This window comes from Apostichopus japonicus, chromosome 2, assembly GCF_037975245.1.
Source record: "Apostichopus japonicus isolate 1M-3 chromosome 2, ASM3797524v1, whole genome shotgun sequence".
Classification (NCBI taxonomy): Eukaryota; Metazoa; Echinodermata; class Holothuroidea; order Aspidochirotida; family Stichopodidae; genus Apostichopus; species Apostichopus japonicus.
Window position 1 is genome coordinate 21,604,858 of NC_092562.1, and position 16,691 is coordinate 21,621,548.

The 16,691-nt window shown below is 37.0% G+C and overlaps 1 protein-coding gene across 4 annotated transcripts in view; it reads right to left on the minus strand.

Annotated features, from left to right (window-relative positions):
- LOC139982117 (microtubule-associated serine/threonine-protein kinase 2-like) overlaps window positions 1-16,691 on the minus strand; it is a 116,434-nt gene that overhangs the window by 51,805 nt on the left and 47,938 nt on the right. Inside the window, exon 1 of one of the 4 annotated variants that reach the window (XM_071994691.1) lies at window positions 11,607-12,637. The exons of the other annotated variants lie outside the window; for them this stretch is intronic. Coding sequence (XP_071850792.1) covers window positions 11,607-11,666 — 60 coding nt within the window. The 5' untranslated portion in view covers window positions 11,667-12,637. Of the gene's footprint in view, window positions 1-11,606; window positions 12,638-16,691 lie in introns of those variants that run through there. 4 annotated transcript variants of the gene reach the window in all.

Sequence of the window (16,691 nt, forward strand, 5' to 3'; positions counted from 1 at the left end):
CTTCCCAGGCCAAGTTTTGACCCAGCTTTTTTTTCAACCTTTTGAACTATTTATCACATTCTAAATGTCAAGGGTTATATCAATGGGAAATAATGTTGTTTCCTGTGTCTTTCCTAAAATAACCTAATAATCATGTATTCCCTTCAAGTTTTAGTAAAAATATCCAGCTGTGGATATAGTGGGCGGCATTGCTGAAATAACTCATGTTACATGTCATGTAGCGTACTTACGTAAATGGAAAAGTGTCTACGGTGATCGGAGACAGGTAAGTGAGGAGTTAAGTAAATATGATACCCCCCCACAAACCCACACCCCCTGGCTGGTTATATGCACTCAATAAGGTTTTACTCATTCTACTCAACTTTCACATATATCTGTATATATCAATCCTATGCCCCTATAAATGGTAACCCATTCACCAAACCATGTGTCCCGAATAGAAACCCATTTTTAGCCAAGCTTAGTGTCTACATTAGAACCCTTTTTATTCAGCCTACCATAATAGTATCCTTAATGACAACCTTTCAGGCCATGGCGTCACTTGTGGAAAATCCTTTACCCCTATAACGTGACCCATATGACACCTGTTTTAAGCCCATATTACGTCCCTGATGGTGACTATTTTAACCCACCATGGATACATCAATAGCATACAGATAATGTACATACTCTGGCTTGCTATACTGTCCATCGATATTGCACTAAGACTTAAGGTGATTAGCAATCTCTGTACGTCATACATGTTTCACTGTAAAAACTTCCCTAATGGATTTTCTTCGCCACAATGTTCCATGAATATGCCTGTCAGTTTGTTGCCTGGTTAGTGAAACATACATAGCTATTATACCATCTATAAAACATCATATTTGCATTAAAATTCAGATGTTCTCCAACATAGTAACTGTGTTAGGTAGCTTAGCCTAGCTTAATACTTGTAGATTCATGCTAATATGGGAACTAGTACTGTATGCACATGACCTCACCTACATTATGATACAGAATATTTAAAAACATTTGTATAGAAAGTAGGATGTTTCCATCCCCCCAAAATTTAATCATTTCCTCAGACATTTTCCGTGGAGTAAACAATCAGCTGCATGGCTCCCGGGAGGAAAGTAAACTTGACAGCGGGGAGACAAAAGTTTTGACAGATAGGAAGTCTCCAAATAAAGAGACAGAAATTTGCCATGAGATATGGTGAATAATAATCTCGGGAATGTTTCCATCCCAGCAGCGGTAGAGAATTTCTTATTTAAACAGACTATTACCTGCAGCTGCATGGAGCCTCTGAATATTAACTGTTACATTGAATTTCAACAAAAAAAAAGGGAAAAAATTTTGGATTAAAAAATCCAGACTTTTAATTTTTTTAAATATTTTTTTTAACTGAAAATGAAATTTTACAGACCTAGAAAAGAAAACAATACATCTGTGAAGAATAATTAAAGTGAGCAACTCCTGGTGGTACATGTATATAATTAATAATAATATAATAATAATAACAACATGTATGCGACTAAAGTCATTAAGAACTCTGCTTCATTATTCATATTGTGTCCCGATCCAAGCTTTGTGAATATTTTCCAAAGTCTAAGCAGTTTGCTTTCAATGATATCTGATCGTTTGTCATAAGTTGGATATAAAGGTGATAAAAAAATAAATATATAAATCCACAGAAAACATCTGAAGTAGATATATTTTGAGTGGTAAAATAAGGAAGTGTGGTTGGTGTTATACTAACTGTAGATACTAACTGCCAGAGAGGGTTTAAGAGACGAGAAGTAAACAAAGTGGCTGCAGATATGAGAACAAGTGTGCCAAAGTTGTGTGTAGACAGGTAAGACAAGGCATTTAATTACATCGCAACGACTGTAGGAGTGATTCCAGGAATGATTCCGACACCTGGCATTCAAATTAAATCGACCGGAGAGGTTCCGCTGTTTGAAATTGAATTTCAATGTCACGTTAAAATGGAACCCACCCGTGAACGTATATCTATCCAACAATATGACAGAAAGCAAAGACAAAATTCTATTACTGTACATCAAATCTATCAACTACATCGACACATCCAAGGTAATAGCAACCGGGACGCAATTTTTACAATGCAAAATAAAATTTCACATTCCTCAAGGCTAGAAAAAATGTGGGCACTTATAAAAAAAATTATAATAATAAAGGAAAAAACATTTTTGATACTGCAAGGATTCTTCCTCACTTTGGACACAATTCCTAGAAAGAGCAAGAGCAGTTGCCTTCGATGACGTAGAATGATTTCTCATGTTTAGACAGGTGGCCATGGAACAAAATGTCACGCAACCAGTCGATTAACAACTTACCTCAGCTCTGCTGTGGTTTCCGGTATACAGTGTAGGTTTTAGACTGAATGGCTGTTGATTATGCCAGGATATATATATATGTGAGCAAGGAGTGAATTTCTTTTCATTACTAATTCCGAACAAACCCAAGCTCATGAAACTGACTGTATCTAGTCCTTTGCTAAAGATGGAAAACGTTCATCCAAAGGAGATGAATTCAAGGGTGGATAAGACGATCGGAAAATGAGAACGATGAATGTCAGAAATGTTTCACCCTGGCAAGAGGGGCAATGAGTGTCAAGTACTACTGGAGGAATCAAACAATATGAACTGATGACTTCATGAAGTTTCATTGCAGTCTGTTTTTTTTTTCAAATGATAACTACTTCACTCTTCAAAATAAACTGCATAAATTTTCATTACTCTTCTACTTTGTATAAACATTTTTCTGTCTTTTCTTTAAATCACCAAAAGTGCTTTTTTTTTCAGCCACTTGAACAAACAACATCAGGTTTTGTATGTACAACAGTTCTGATCAGTCCCCAAATTTTTGGCCAAATCAGTTTCTAATTATCTATCAGTACGAGTTTGCTGACCTATGACGGCTCCGTTAGCAAAAATCTTAGCAACACAGTCCTGGCTATGTACAGATTTCTCTTTTTTCTTGTTAAGCCGTGAAACACAAACAGGGTCATACCAATATCTAATCATTTCTTTTCAAAGTTTCATTCTGAAAACCAAAAAATATGATCTAGGTGTCCTCATAAGTCCTTGAAGGATATGATATATCCAACTGAGAAAAAAATTGATTTAATTTGGATTATTTAAGTCACTGTATCAGTCATGGATCCAGGATGGGTACAGTGTACACCTTCTCTCACACCACACCACCCACCCTTTCCCCACAATTCAAACTTACACAAAAAAAACCAAAGGTAGTCATCAGCAGACCCAATTATGAACCAATTTAAAGTCCACTATGCCCAAGAATGCACCATGTTACAATTACAAAAAAAGTGTCTGAAAGGTGACCACTAGACCACTCTACATGGAAGTCAGCTTCAATGACCCCAGGGCCACGACCCCAGCTTTTTTCAAATCTTTCGCCCCTGTGTATAAACAGGCACACAACGATATACCCTCTAATGGCCTAAATGATCTCTTTCAGTTCTGACAGCTGCCTGACTTGTACATCATTGTGATCAATTTCCCCCCCCCCCCACAAATAAGCAAACATTAATTAATCTAAAATGTTGTTCTGAAAGGTGAGGAAATATCCACAGGGCATTGATGTCCTATAAAATCTCATCCTTCCAAACAACCCCCTTCCCTTCCCCCATCCTCCCTACAAATCCCCCTCTTAAGAAAATAATGCTATCCCTCTGCAACACTACCCGTCTTTCCAACGTTCATCATATTCACTGGGATTTCTATTATTTTGGGTCAATTTTTCTCTATCTTAGACATATAATTATTAAAAATTTTCTCATGCTTTTACAATGACTGCATGGACTAAATCATTCTACTGTACTAGCAAATATGAAACCAATATATATATTTATATATCATATATATAAGAAACTCAAGCCTGACTGTGGCATTAACAAACAAGTCTCTAGTCACTTCCTCATATAGACTACTGTATACAGATCGCTCGTCTGCGGCAGATGACTGTCTTGTTTAATCTCACTTCATCATCGCTTTTACAGATTTATAAAAGCAAAGTCAGGGAAAAGGGAAAAGAAGAGAGAAAAGGAAAGCGATTTAAGCTTCTTACAGGGAGGAGGTGGAAGAGGATAAGGGGTAATTCCTTATGACATGCTTCCATTTACTGCTTCCCCTTGAATGTTTACATTTTATTCAGCAGGGAGCAAACATGTATACAAGCCACCCAATGATGTATAAGACAAAAGTACGGACAACCAACCGACGGAGCATGCAGGCAGGTAAACACATGATTCACTCACGATGAAGAAAAATCGATTAGGACAGGTATAAACAAAGATTCCTCGCTTGAATCTGGCTTGGACGATGGCTTCATATGGAATAGCGCTTAGAATAATTTAAATTGTTTACATAATAAAGAAAAGGAGCGGAACGGTTCCTTGTATCTATTTTTTCCCTGTGACTTTGGATCGTAAAGTGATTATCAAGCAAATTAGATATTGTTGGATGTATAGTAGGCTACTTGTATCACTCTCTACTGATATTAACTTGCTTAATTCAATCTGTGCTTTAGCATGGTTGCATTGTTGGCATTTTATACAGGGTTCGATCCCACAGTAGTGTGTTCTTGTGAAAATACAATTCCATGACTTTTCCATGACAAAATCAAGAAATACCAAGACCTATTACATTAATTGCATTGATTATACTTTCATTATTGAATTTGGAAATATTTCCTTCGCTTTACTAACCTTTTTTTAAAATTTTGCTGCAAGATTAATGCAAGCATAAATCTGAAGCTCATGACATTTCTTGACTGTGTGAGCATTGCTGATTGAAAACATTATGCACACATGTTGCAGGCACATGTATTTGGGAATAACAGCATGGCTGCATAGTTAGTGAGACTTTTAAATGTTAAATGCATATTAAATGCATATTAAACATATTTAAAGGGATGGTCTCAGATACCACTTACAATATATGAATCATATTTATTAATAGTATTTAAAACATTCAATAAATTAAATTTTGGGAAGAGACAACAGTTTCAGGACATTTATAGAATCAGAGAATTCTTTTATTACCTTATGGATCTAACTTTCTGGTTGAAATAGGGAATTATTCATTTTTTACCACATATACAAAAGCAAACTGAACACAAATATAAGATTCAGATTTTATTCCAAACATAGTAGGTTAGGTAGATGAGGAAAGTGCATTTGTAGACCAGAGGCAGGTAAGGGAGGAGCTTGAGTGAATTTTCAATGTCAAATACTAGGTAAATGTCAAATGATCTACAATACCCTGCAACATTAATATGGGGCAATCCTTCCAGTACCCTAAATCATTAATATTTGGCAAATGTTCCAGTACTTTACAACATTAATTCTATTCTATTTTCCAATTTCTTTCTTCTTGTGTAAAAGCAAAAATGAGCCATAAATGTAGCTATAGCCTTGAAAAATGAATCTATGTATGTATCTAAATCTACTTTGAATGTGAAAGTCATACAACAGCACTGCACTTAGTCATGACAGTGACACGATCGCAGCAGAGGTCAAAACGGAGAAAGTCGTAGCTAGCCGTGATGGCTTCAGTACTGTACCTCTTTATTCCAAAAGACAGAAGATTCTGTTTAAATCGACCAATCGTCCTCCTCCTCCCCGACACAAGTTTTGGATAATGGATCATTAAAGTAAACAAAGAAACTTAAACAATATAACAACCTCCCATTAACCGTGATTTAATGGTACGATGGTTATGTACATAGGGTTAACTTCAGTTGTAAAAGTAAGTATCCAAATAGGAGTCCATTAATTATACTTACTGTAAGACATGGCAGCAGAATAAAAAGATAACCCCTTAAAGATCTGGCCTCTAGATGGTTACTCACATCCAGCAACCCTTTCAGGCCTTTCTTTACCAAGAAAAATAAGAGAAAATCAGGCCGGTATGTTAGCAAAAGTAATTTCTGTAAGATGAGGCTGATGGAGGCATTGATTGAACGTAGTTGATCACCCGAGTGGGGAGAGGGAAAAGAGAGGATGGATCTTAACGAGAAACAGGAACAGTGATCAGGTCTAACAGCTTTACTACTTGCCTCTTTATGGTCGAGAAAATAAACAACGATTCTAATAAACATCGGGTAAATAAATTATAAGTTTTAAAGTACTGTTGGTTGCTACATTAACAGCTATAGTTCTTGTTGATCATGATTTGGTGTAGCCCCTCCAAACAGAAAATTGAATTTCAGACACAAGATCTGAAGTGATTTGACTGAACTTCAACCAGACACTTTAAACCGTAGAATGGTGTAAATTACAAAAAAAAGGGGTCAAACCAGAATATGACCAGGCACCAGTATGTCAACTGCGCAAATTTCATCAGATTAAAAGATGGTGTAGACATGGTGTAGATACAGTAGTTCAAATGGTGCAAATAGATTATAACATGGTGTAAAGATGGTGTAAGTACTGTAGTATTGGTGTACACTGATAGAACAAATATATTACAAGATGGTGTAGACACGGTGTGGCTACAGTGTAAGTAGATTACAAGATGGTATACACATGGTGTAGTTTGTGCTTATAGATTGCAACATGGTGTAAATGCAACAGATATATTTAAGATGGTGTAGACATGGTGTGGATGGAACGAGTACACTACAAGATGTTGTAGGTCTACATGGTGTAGATGGTGCAGAGATGAGGCAACTGTGAGCATGCAAAAGTGGAGGCTGCTAATGCAGTGAATGACTGCAGGACTATTAATTATCTATCAGTAATTATAGTGAATGACTCCATGAGTACCACATTTTACATCTTACATATTTGCTAACGGCAACGGTAATTTTTTCCACCTTAAAATCACGTTCCGACTGATCCATAATTTATTAAATAATGTTTTATGAATATCTGAAATAGTGGAATCAGACCAGTGAATTAATGAGATGCTTTAAGGATCGAAAAACTAAGTACAAAGCCTGAGAAAGAAAAAATACAAACCAATGGGCAAAAAAAGAAGAAGTAAGAATTATCCAATGATATCTTTTAAAATTATGAAAAAAACTTTTGTTCCTACACTAGTCTCTTTGCACAGAGCTCAGCCAACTGTATAAAACGGGTCGTCATTCCGTAAATAATCCCCAGCAGAGATAAATGACCTAGAGCTTCTCAATAAATGATTTCATCAAAGTCTTCTGATTCCATTAAACTCCAGCGACTGAAGTAAATTAAAAGGTTATTTCACCTCGAGGGCTACAAAGCCGGGGAAAAACTGGAAGGTAACAGGGAGGAGGCAAGACTTCCATTAAACAAAAACCACCTCCGACCACTTAACCATCACGGTAAGTATGTTTGAAAAAGGTCCGGTTAAAATAACTGCAAAACAAAAACCCCCCAAACAAAAAACTTTCCCCCCAAAAAAGAGTTGGAATCTGAAGAAAAGACCAGGAGGGAGAAAGCGTTCTGATTTACATTTTTCATTAATTCCTTGATCAGAAGGAAATGTCATTATGAGGCCTTTACCCTTAGGGTTTAGCGCATTATAACGGCTGCCAGAACAGCTCGGCAAACGTCTATGGGAGTAAGTTGTAGACAGACCGATAGACAAAAAAAACCATAAAACTGAACATCCCTGTGACAATTGTATCTAACGACTTTCCCACACTTCTAACTTCTTTGGTATATACATTTATAAACCAGACAGTCATTTCAATAATGCATTAATAACTGTATTTAAGTCAGTTTATAAATCTTTGACCTTTCCTTCTAATCAAATACCAATCAAATAATTGGATGCTTAATGTATAATTATATTGTTTAATAGTACTTAGTAAGTTCTGTAAGCTGCAGTTATACAATGATATGCATACGTATTAAGCGAGAGTGTGTACAAGATGAAGTCAGTGCAAGTTATAAGCTTCCGTACGAAATGCAAATCTGAGAGTGCAATAGTAGAGATGGGACAGGGTAGCTGAAGAACAGAATAAATAGAGGTCAGCTTTAATTGATGATGTTACAATCATGTAAAATGTCGAAACCTGTTAGATGTATAGAAACATCAAATTACTAAGAATGAAATTAGGGTGAGAAAAAGTTACCACAAAATGGCATGAAAATCAAGAATTTGGCAGACACAAGAAGTATTATGTATTGACAAATCACTCATGAGCAGATGGATGTCTCTTATTCAAAGCTCATTTGGCAACCCTTGAAAATTCTCTCTCAATCCTAAATAAAGGTTTTCAACTCCCAGTTTGAATACTGGGGCCCCACAGGATGCAGTCAGCCAGGTTTTAAAATCTGTGATGAATTTTGAATATTAGAAGCTTGCAGGTTACTTTTCACCAAAACAAATTTGACAAATACCATCTTAGTACAGCACCTGGTTAACAATTTCATGGATGATAAAAATTTATAATGTACTCCATCTATAAAATGATTGCTTAAATTGGCAAATATTCAAACTTCGGGTCAAATTTTTCCTTTGTAAAAAGTCAACTTTGCCAAGTAATTTAGTATGAAAATGCAATTTCTTCTTGGTTCTCTCAACACATATTAGCACCGTGGATGTGATTAAGTTTAATAATCAATTTACACACACACCCAACCGATGTTATTTGGTCATCCCTGTTAAATGAAATAGATTGGATCAAAGGTGATGTAAAAACTGAGTTGTTGCCATAGCAACAGGACCCTGAACAGAAAAATAATATAAGATGGTGAAATGTGGACAATTTAATGCAATCAGACCAGATGCAGAATGAGTTGCATGTTGTCAATGACTTTGGATAGTTAAGAAATTGAAAAAAATGATTACATTTTTCTGAAATTGAAGGCTGTAGCTTTTCACTATTACTTAAATTGCTTTCACAAGTTACATGTTTCTTCAATTAAATGAGCTGAGGATCTCGTCAGTGATAAATTGGACCTTGACTATGCATGTGTATGTCCAGCATCTGCTACTGTGCTTGTCTGTGTATTGTAACATACTTTGAGAAGGCATATTATATTTGCTGGGAGATATGACATGCTATATTACAAGTTGTACATACTCTCTGATTGCTCTGCCATTGATGGCAAAGGCAACATGCACAACGATATCACATGTGTTCTATATCCATGAGATATGTATACAGCAGGCCTGTCATGTGAGTACAACAGCATGAGTTTAATCTGTAACTTCCAAGGAACTTGAAAGACCCACAAAAAGGGGTAGATAGGAACCAGATCTAGCGTCCCAAACAGAGGACAAACTTTACTTGTGCGAACTAATACGGTGGCAAAGAAGGAAGTCTACTATACATGTTTACAATTGTACCAGCATGAGTAGAATCTGTGACTTTCAAGGAACTCGGAAGACCCAAAAAGAGTGTAGATAGGAACCAGATACTGTAGCGTCCCAAACAGAGGACAACTTAAGCACTGAAGGACACATGTGTGTCCATACTAATATGCTGGCAAAGAAGGACGTCTACTATACATGTTTACAATTGTACCAGCATGAGTAGAATCTGTGACTTTCAAGGAACTTGGAAGACCCAAAAAGAGTGTAGATAGGAACCAGATACTGTAGCGTCCCAAACAGAGGACAACTTAAGCACTGAAGGACACATGTGTGTCCATACTAATATGCTGGCAAAGAAGGAAGTCTACTATACATGTTTACAATTGTACCAGCATGAGTAGAATCTGTGACTTTCAAGGAACTCGGAAGACCCAAAAAGAGTGTAGATAGGAACCAGATACTGTAGCGTCCCAAACAGAGGACAACTTAAGCACTGAAGGACACATGTGTGTCCATACTAATATGCTGGCAAAGAAGGACGTCTACTATACATGTTTACAATTGTACCAGCATGAGTAGAATCTGTGACTTTCAAGGAACTTGGAAGACCCAAAAAGAGTGTAGATAGGAACCAGATACTGTAGCGTCCCAAACAGAGGACAACTTAAGCACTGAAGGACACATGTGTGTACATACTAATACGCTGGCAGAGACGGAGGTCTACTATACATGTTTACAAATTTACCAGCATGAGTAGAATCTGTAACTTCCAAGGGACTCCAAACAGAAGACAACTTTAGCACTGAAGGACACGTGTGTCCAAACTAATACGCTGGCAGAGAAGGACCTCTACTAAACATGTTTACAATTGTACCAGTATCAGCCAGCTTGCTTGAGATACAACATCTGGTATCAGGCCAAGATATGAACATTAAATGTATTGTTTGATTGGTTCATTAATGTCACAACAGATGTTGAACATTACTATGTAAAAAAACAGTTCTGAGAGAGTATCAAACAGATATTAAATCAGTGTAAGTCTCAGTAAGACTACAGTCCAGGCAATTCTCCAGATATTGCTGGTTGTGGTTGTCACATTTTGTATCAACAAGCAGACCGGGAATATGGAGCAAGTAGGTCTGAATGTCGCTGATCAAAGCACATTGAAAAAGTAAATTTTTCATTTTCGTTACCATTGGAAAGGCATGTGAAGTTGCACAGTCTATGGATCTTCTTCTACTGTACAACTGAGCTACACACTCTTACCGGTAGATGAAGGGTCGTAGTAGACCACACATCATGATGGGGCTGTACACTATTATCATAATAGATGGTAGTAGACAGGGAATTATAAAGTGGTCAAATTTTGTGAACTTTCAGTTTTGAAGGCGCTGAATATTTTTTCTCTGAATTATAAAATACTATGGTTTCCGTGTCAAAAACTGCTATTGCAACAACTTTGGACTTGTGAATCCAAAGCGATCAAAAGATGTAAGATGAGAAGGATTGATGAAGGTTATCATATCGTGATAGCCTATCAATTTAAGAAGGTAATTTTTACTACACTCTAAACAAAAACTCTCATAACGAATTCACACTCTTTGAGTATATCTAGTGTAATAGTATGAACGTAATGTTGATCCAACAAAACTTCCCCTTTTATATTCTCTATGTTCCTCATTTGTTCTCAGGTCAAAAGAAATACTGACACATGTTCTGTCTGCTTTCACAATTTTATATCTTGATTTGGTATTTGAAAGATCTTAGAAGAGGAACTGTATAGCATGTCGGGTGAACAAATGTGATAAACTTTATTTAAACTTAAATTCACTTGCACGCATACTGTACATCTTACCTAACAATATCAGAACAGATAAAAATCTCTAGAGGTTTACTGTTTCCACTTATTATCCACTTTCAAGTGACATAGTTAGAGTATAAGTTAGTAAAAGTGACAACTATCTAAATGCAATGAAAACAGAGAGTGCCTATAATCGAAAAGTTACAAAATTTAGAAAAAATTCGAAATGACAATTCCTCGAGAAAGAAGAAGATTTGCATTCCATGACAAGCAATATCTTCCGATGCAACAGTTTTGCAGTTCTGTTTGAAAATTTTGAAAACAGGCCGCAAAATGGATATACCCCCAAAAAAGAAATGAAATTTTACAAAAGTTTAAACCTGTCCAAAGAAGAGCCTCAACCCACAGATGGCACTGTGTCAGATATCGAGCTACTGTATGAACAACAAGTACATCCTCTGTGACAATGTGACGAGAATGAAGGGCAAAACGAATAACTATAACTGAATAGATAAAACCTATATACTCACTACAATCTGGATATTGCAAGGGACGGGAGCGTTAGGCCTTCTCTGGCTTAACGAAGACATCTTTTTAATACTCAACACATGACCGCAGACGATAAATGCACACGCGTATGAAGTATTCGGAGATCAGTCGAAACATCCCCTGTTGATCAACATCGCATATTTTTCCCTACAAGTTTTTCTGTCAGGATGCCTGCTAATCCACAGACGTGGGTTCGGCTCGGTTGATTAAAAAAACCTTCCTCCGTGTGAATGTGTGCTGCTGTTGAGGAAAAAAAACTTCCACCGCTCGTGCTCAAAAGATTCTGTTTTTTGATGTCGTGTTTTATGACGCAGAGCTACGATGACAGTGACTGCATGCTCTCTCACGGGGAAAGAAGCTTCCTCTCGGATTGTTTTTGAGTGGGCGGTCAACGGGAGAGAGAGCTGAACATCTTATGACGATATGAAACTGCTATCGTGTACAGCAGCTCTGCTGTATTGTAATATTGGTTACTCGGAATTTATCAAGAGCGGTCGGTGAAAAAACTTCACTGGATATAGACAGGTAGCCTATGTATTACACAGTGTTACATTAAATGTGCAATAAACACACACGTGACTACAATCCGACGCTAGTGTTTACGGAGCGATTCTTTCCGCTCAAGTTTCTGCCGAATCTGTCGAGAGTTTTAACGGCAACATTGATCATTTCCGCAAAGAAGTTTCTTTCCCTCCTCGACTGCGATCGCAAGAGAATAAAGATGGCGATAAGGATTCCTCTGCTGCATATATTTTTGGTTATTAAATATAAAGCAAACGGTGATAGTCATATAGATATATAATTATATAAATTATACATTTGACAAGAAATACAGCATTCCATAAACTTCGATTTTCGATATATCAAGTCCAAACTACGACCCTCTTGTTCACAATTTCGTTTACGACCAGACAGCGTAGGAAATATGAGTACACGGACAGGTGCTAAATTTGATTGATTCAATCACATTGGCAGGACTGGTTATAGTTAATATATAAATATATATACTGTAGTGTGTAATATGATTTAATATGGATGCCCGTGACTATCAACCATCTCTGTCACTCCATATCCCACCAGCTTCATATCAATCCACAACCTTTGATCTTCAAATTTCAAAACATTTTTTCCCAGATGTTAAAATCCTGAGTTGCCTTGTTCATGACCTTTAGTCATAACATTTTACATGAACCACACATGTGTCCAAGTTCTACTTCATGCTAACCTAATACTTTGCTGCATAATGTTGACCCAGCAGGGATTTAATAACTGGCACTTCCACCTATACACTTCTCTGCTTCAGGCTTGTATGTCTAGACTTCAGACAAAATATTCAAGTTTTACAAGACTTGAATGTGGAAGTCTTTCTGATAGCGACATAACATACAGAGTAAATATATTTATTCACTTTTATTTGAATATATATATACAAACACCTGAAGTTTCTTTCAATAATTGAAATTGATGCTTGCAATCCCTTCCTCTGTCGGGTAAAGCGATCCAAACTTGCCTGACCAGTTTAAACTGGCGTCACCCTCTGCGATTTATTTGTCCTTCTGTGTCAATGGCATAAATATATGCAAATATATGCCAATGTAGAGAACACCGCACGGCCAAATTTCCAGTTGAAAACTATCTTTACAATATCTGTAGAAACCTACTGCATGTTATCCGGAAATGGCATATTTTCCCGCCAGAGTTTCACAAGTTCAGCCAATGGTGAACTTCCTGAGGAAATGTATGTGTATCGCTTCCTAGCAGGTGCACTTGGCACATTGTTCCATGTTTGATGATGATGTTCGGTCTTTACTCACATGGAAACCTACGTGTGTGTAGATCTATGAGGCCAATTATCACGTATCAATAACATTGAACAGACTCCAACAGGAAAATGCTATACCTCATAGACGATTGGAAAGGAAACACTTGAAAAGGAAATAGAAGCTTTCGAATTAACAAAATACAACAATCATTGGCTGATCATTACCAGTTGTGTTTTCAAATGGTTAACTTACAATATGAGTCATCCACATATATACTGCTGTGGATATGGCTATATATAAATTACAATGTACAGTGCAGTGCAGTACAGTGCAGTATAGTGCAGTCAGTGTTCAGTACAGTATGTACATGTCTGTATTGAACTACTCGTAAGAAAGAGCTCTTCTACATGTTTTGTAGCAACGAGCGATGTCATTTCCATTTGCCAGCGATCTATTTTGAGGGAATCTATGTAACATTCACAATATATACTTAATAAAATCTTTGACTCTCTCCTCCGCGAATATTATCAAAGATGAAAATATCGATCATAAACAATTCCCCCGAGTTCATTCCAACATTAGAATTTGCATTCCGAAAATGTTGATGGAACTTTCCAATCTCGCAGCTGTAAGGAACTGCTACTGTGCATGCCTTACAAGGCAATGGACATTATATTCTGCATGCAGCTACTGTCATGTAGCTCGTACACCTAACAATGTACCTGCTGCTAACACACCACCTGGTCAAGACATCTCAAACTATGGAGGGTTGCTGCTATCCACAGATAATTCAGTCACTATTTTCCTGGGGTCAAAATGTTTGTTGGTAGCAGTGGTAAGTTGATAACAAGTAAGAAAATCACAGTCATACAAATACAAGTAACCACAGCTATGTCTCACTCGACTGTGTATACAAAGAAAGAATTATCTCACAGCAAGGTTTTGGTCACACCCTGCTTTTAACAAGCAAGATCAGATCAAAATAAACAGAGAAAATCTTTTTTTTCTGATTATGTTTAGTCATTTGAGAAACTCATGTGTATTGAGCCTGATACAATTGATGACAACTTTAAAGCTACAAAGTAAATCCATGAATTATGTACACAACTGCTGGTAGTGAGTCCAGAGTACGGCAGATAAATAAAGTATCAAACCTTGGTACAACAATACTACAGGTAAAGAGAGACTATAAAGGATGACTAAGAAAGAAAAAAAAAAGGATCCTACTGCAAGGCTTAATGAAGGTTTAGTTTTTTAAAGGACTATAGAGGGTGAAGCAAACATAAGTACAGCTTGATGGTACCAAAAGGCAGTAAACAAGTGCTCAGTTTATTTCACCTTGACGCAAACCTGCTAATATACAAATATATGTCACAAAGAAGTATGAAAACCACCATACACCACAACTAGATCACACAACAAAGTATACACTGTGAGTGGTAGAATGAGGAAGGAAGGTTGACTGGGAAGTGACCGGTCAACAGGGGGAGGTCAAAAGGGTTATCAGGTCACAAAAGACATACTGGAACGAGAATGCAGATGTTGCGAGGAGACAGGTAAATATATATTATTGAAATCGTAATGAGAAGGAAAATCCAGAACAGTAAAAAATCTTCCAGCCTCTACCGGGATTCGAACCCGGGCCTCCTGCTTTATATGTGGATATCCTAACTACTAGGCTATTGACCGGTTAGGAAGGTCGTAATTCCACTGTAGGCATTTGTCACCTGTATCGAACAATACTGGTTCTGTTTTGGTGACATATTTTGCTTTACTCTAGAGATCAAACATGATGCTAACCAACTCGAAATCATTCATTGCATATGCCTGCTAAGAGTAGGTAAATTACAATCGAAACATCAAAATTCTGCTAAGCTTTCTAAATCAACATGCAGATGTGTCGAGCAAAGTTATTAAATGTTAGACCATCGTTTTACTTTATTTTTCTGGTATATGAAAGCCTTTACAAGACAGACAACTTTGTATCTGTCTCAAAAGATGTCAACGAAAGACTGGAAAGTAGGAAAGTGCTCATGCATGATTCTACAGAAGTAATACAATTACACCTTTTTTTTTTGGAGGGGGGGGGAAGGGAGGAGGAGGGATAAGGGTACAGGTGGGTGGAATGCATAAACATTGAGTACAGTCGTACAGGTAAGAGGGGAGCAGAGTCAATGTACTAATCATGAAGGTAAGTATACTGGTGTTGTGATATAGGTTAGAACCTTTTAGAAATACGCAAAAACAATGTTGAAAGTATAATTATAGGGGACCATATACGTTAGTTCTGCTCGGGTACTATTTTTCTAGCATATTTGGAAGAACTCGGCTATGGCAACAAAATAGTTGATATTGTAAATATGTTCTCTCAGACAATTTTTGCTTTGTCATATGTATGTGTACAAATTTATCCATATGCTTCAGTGTATCCAAGTTACATGTCTTTAATATATATGTGAGAAGATATCTTATTATTCATTTCCTCATGGAATCATATCAGCCCAAGAAAAATGAAGACATAAATATACATTTTTCCTTTTTAATATCCAAAACTGGCAGCCAGCAGGGAGGAATTTTGTCAGTTCGGCTGCAAGATTTGCGATGGCTGAAAATGAGCGTATATGGAGAGAAGCAGACCTGACTTGCAGCACTGGCAAACAGAAATCTTAAAAGCCATTACAGGCATTTTCAAAGCTCTATCAAACATCTCTTGAGAAATCAAAGGCGGCAAGGAGAGCACATTTAGTATCGTCGATAACTGGAGGAGGAAATCAAAGTGATGGAAGATTGGTGAGAATGGGGAAAAAAAAGTATCATTTATTGCCATTAATTATAGAAAAGGAATCTGGGCACTGAGAATGGCTGTTAATAACCTCGATACAGATTTCCACAATTATCCAAGCGGTGAGTCGTTCGTAAGAGAGGAAATTAAAGTTCCCGGATGAATTTGCCGGAAAGCTCTTGGATAAATTTGCCTTAATTAAAGCCATTACACCTCTTGATTATGATTTGACTTAAATTATCTGGGAAGGAGAGTTTATAGAAATTCTAACCTTTGACCTCAATGCCAGTCTTAGATTGGCTACTGGCTAGTAAATGGTCATGGTCATGGTTTTGACATTGTTTTGACCTCAAATAGACCTCTACCATCAATTGTAAATCTCTCGCACAGCTCTCACATCTCTCACATATGGTATATCTGCAATGCATGCAAAACATTCAAGTTATCATATTTACCATTTTCTTTAGACCGTGCGGTGAGTTTGGGCTAGCCACATACCAAGTACGACAATTGTCACGATT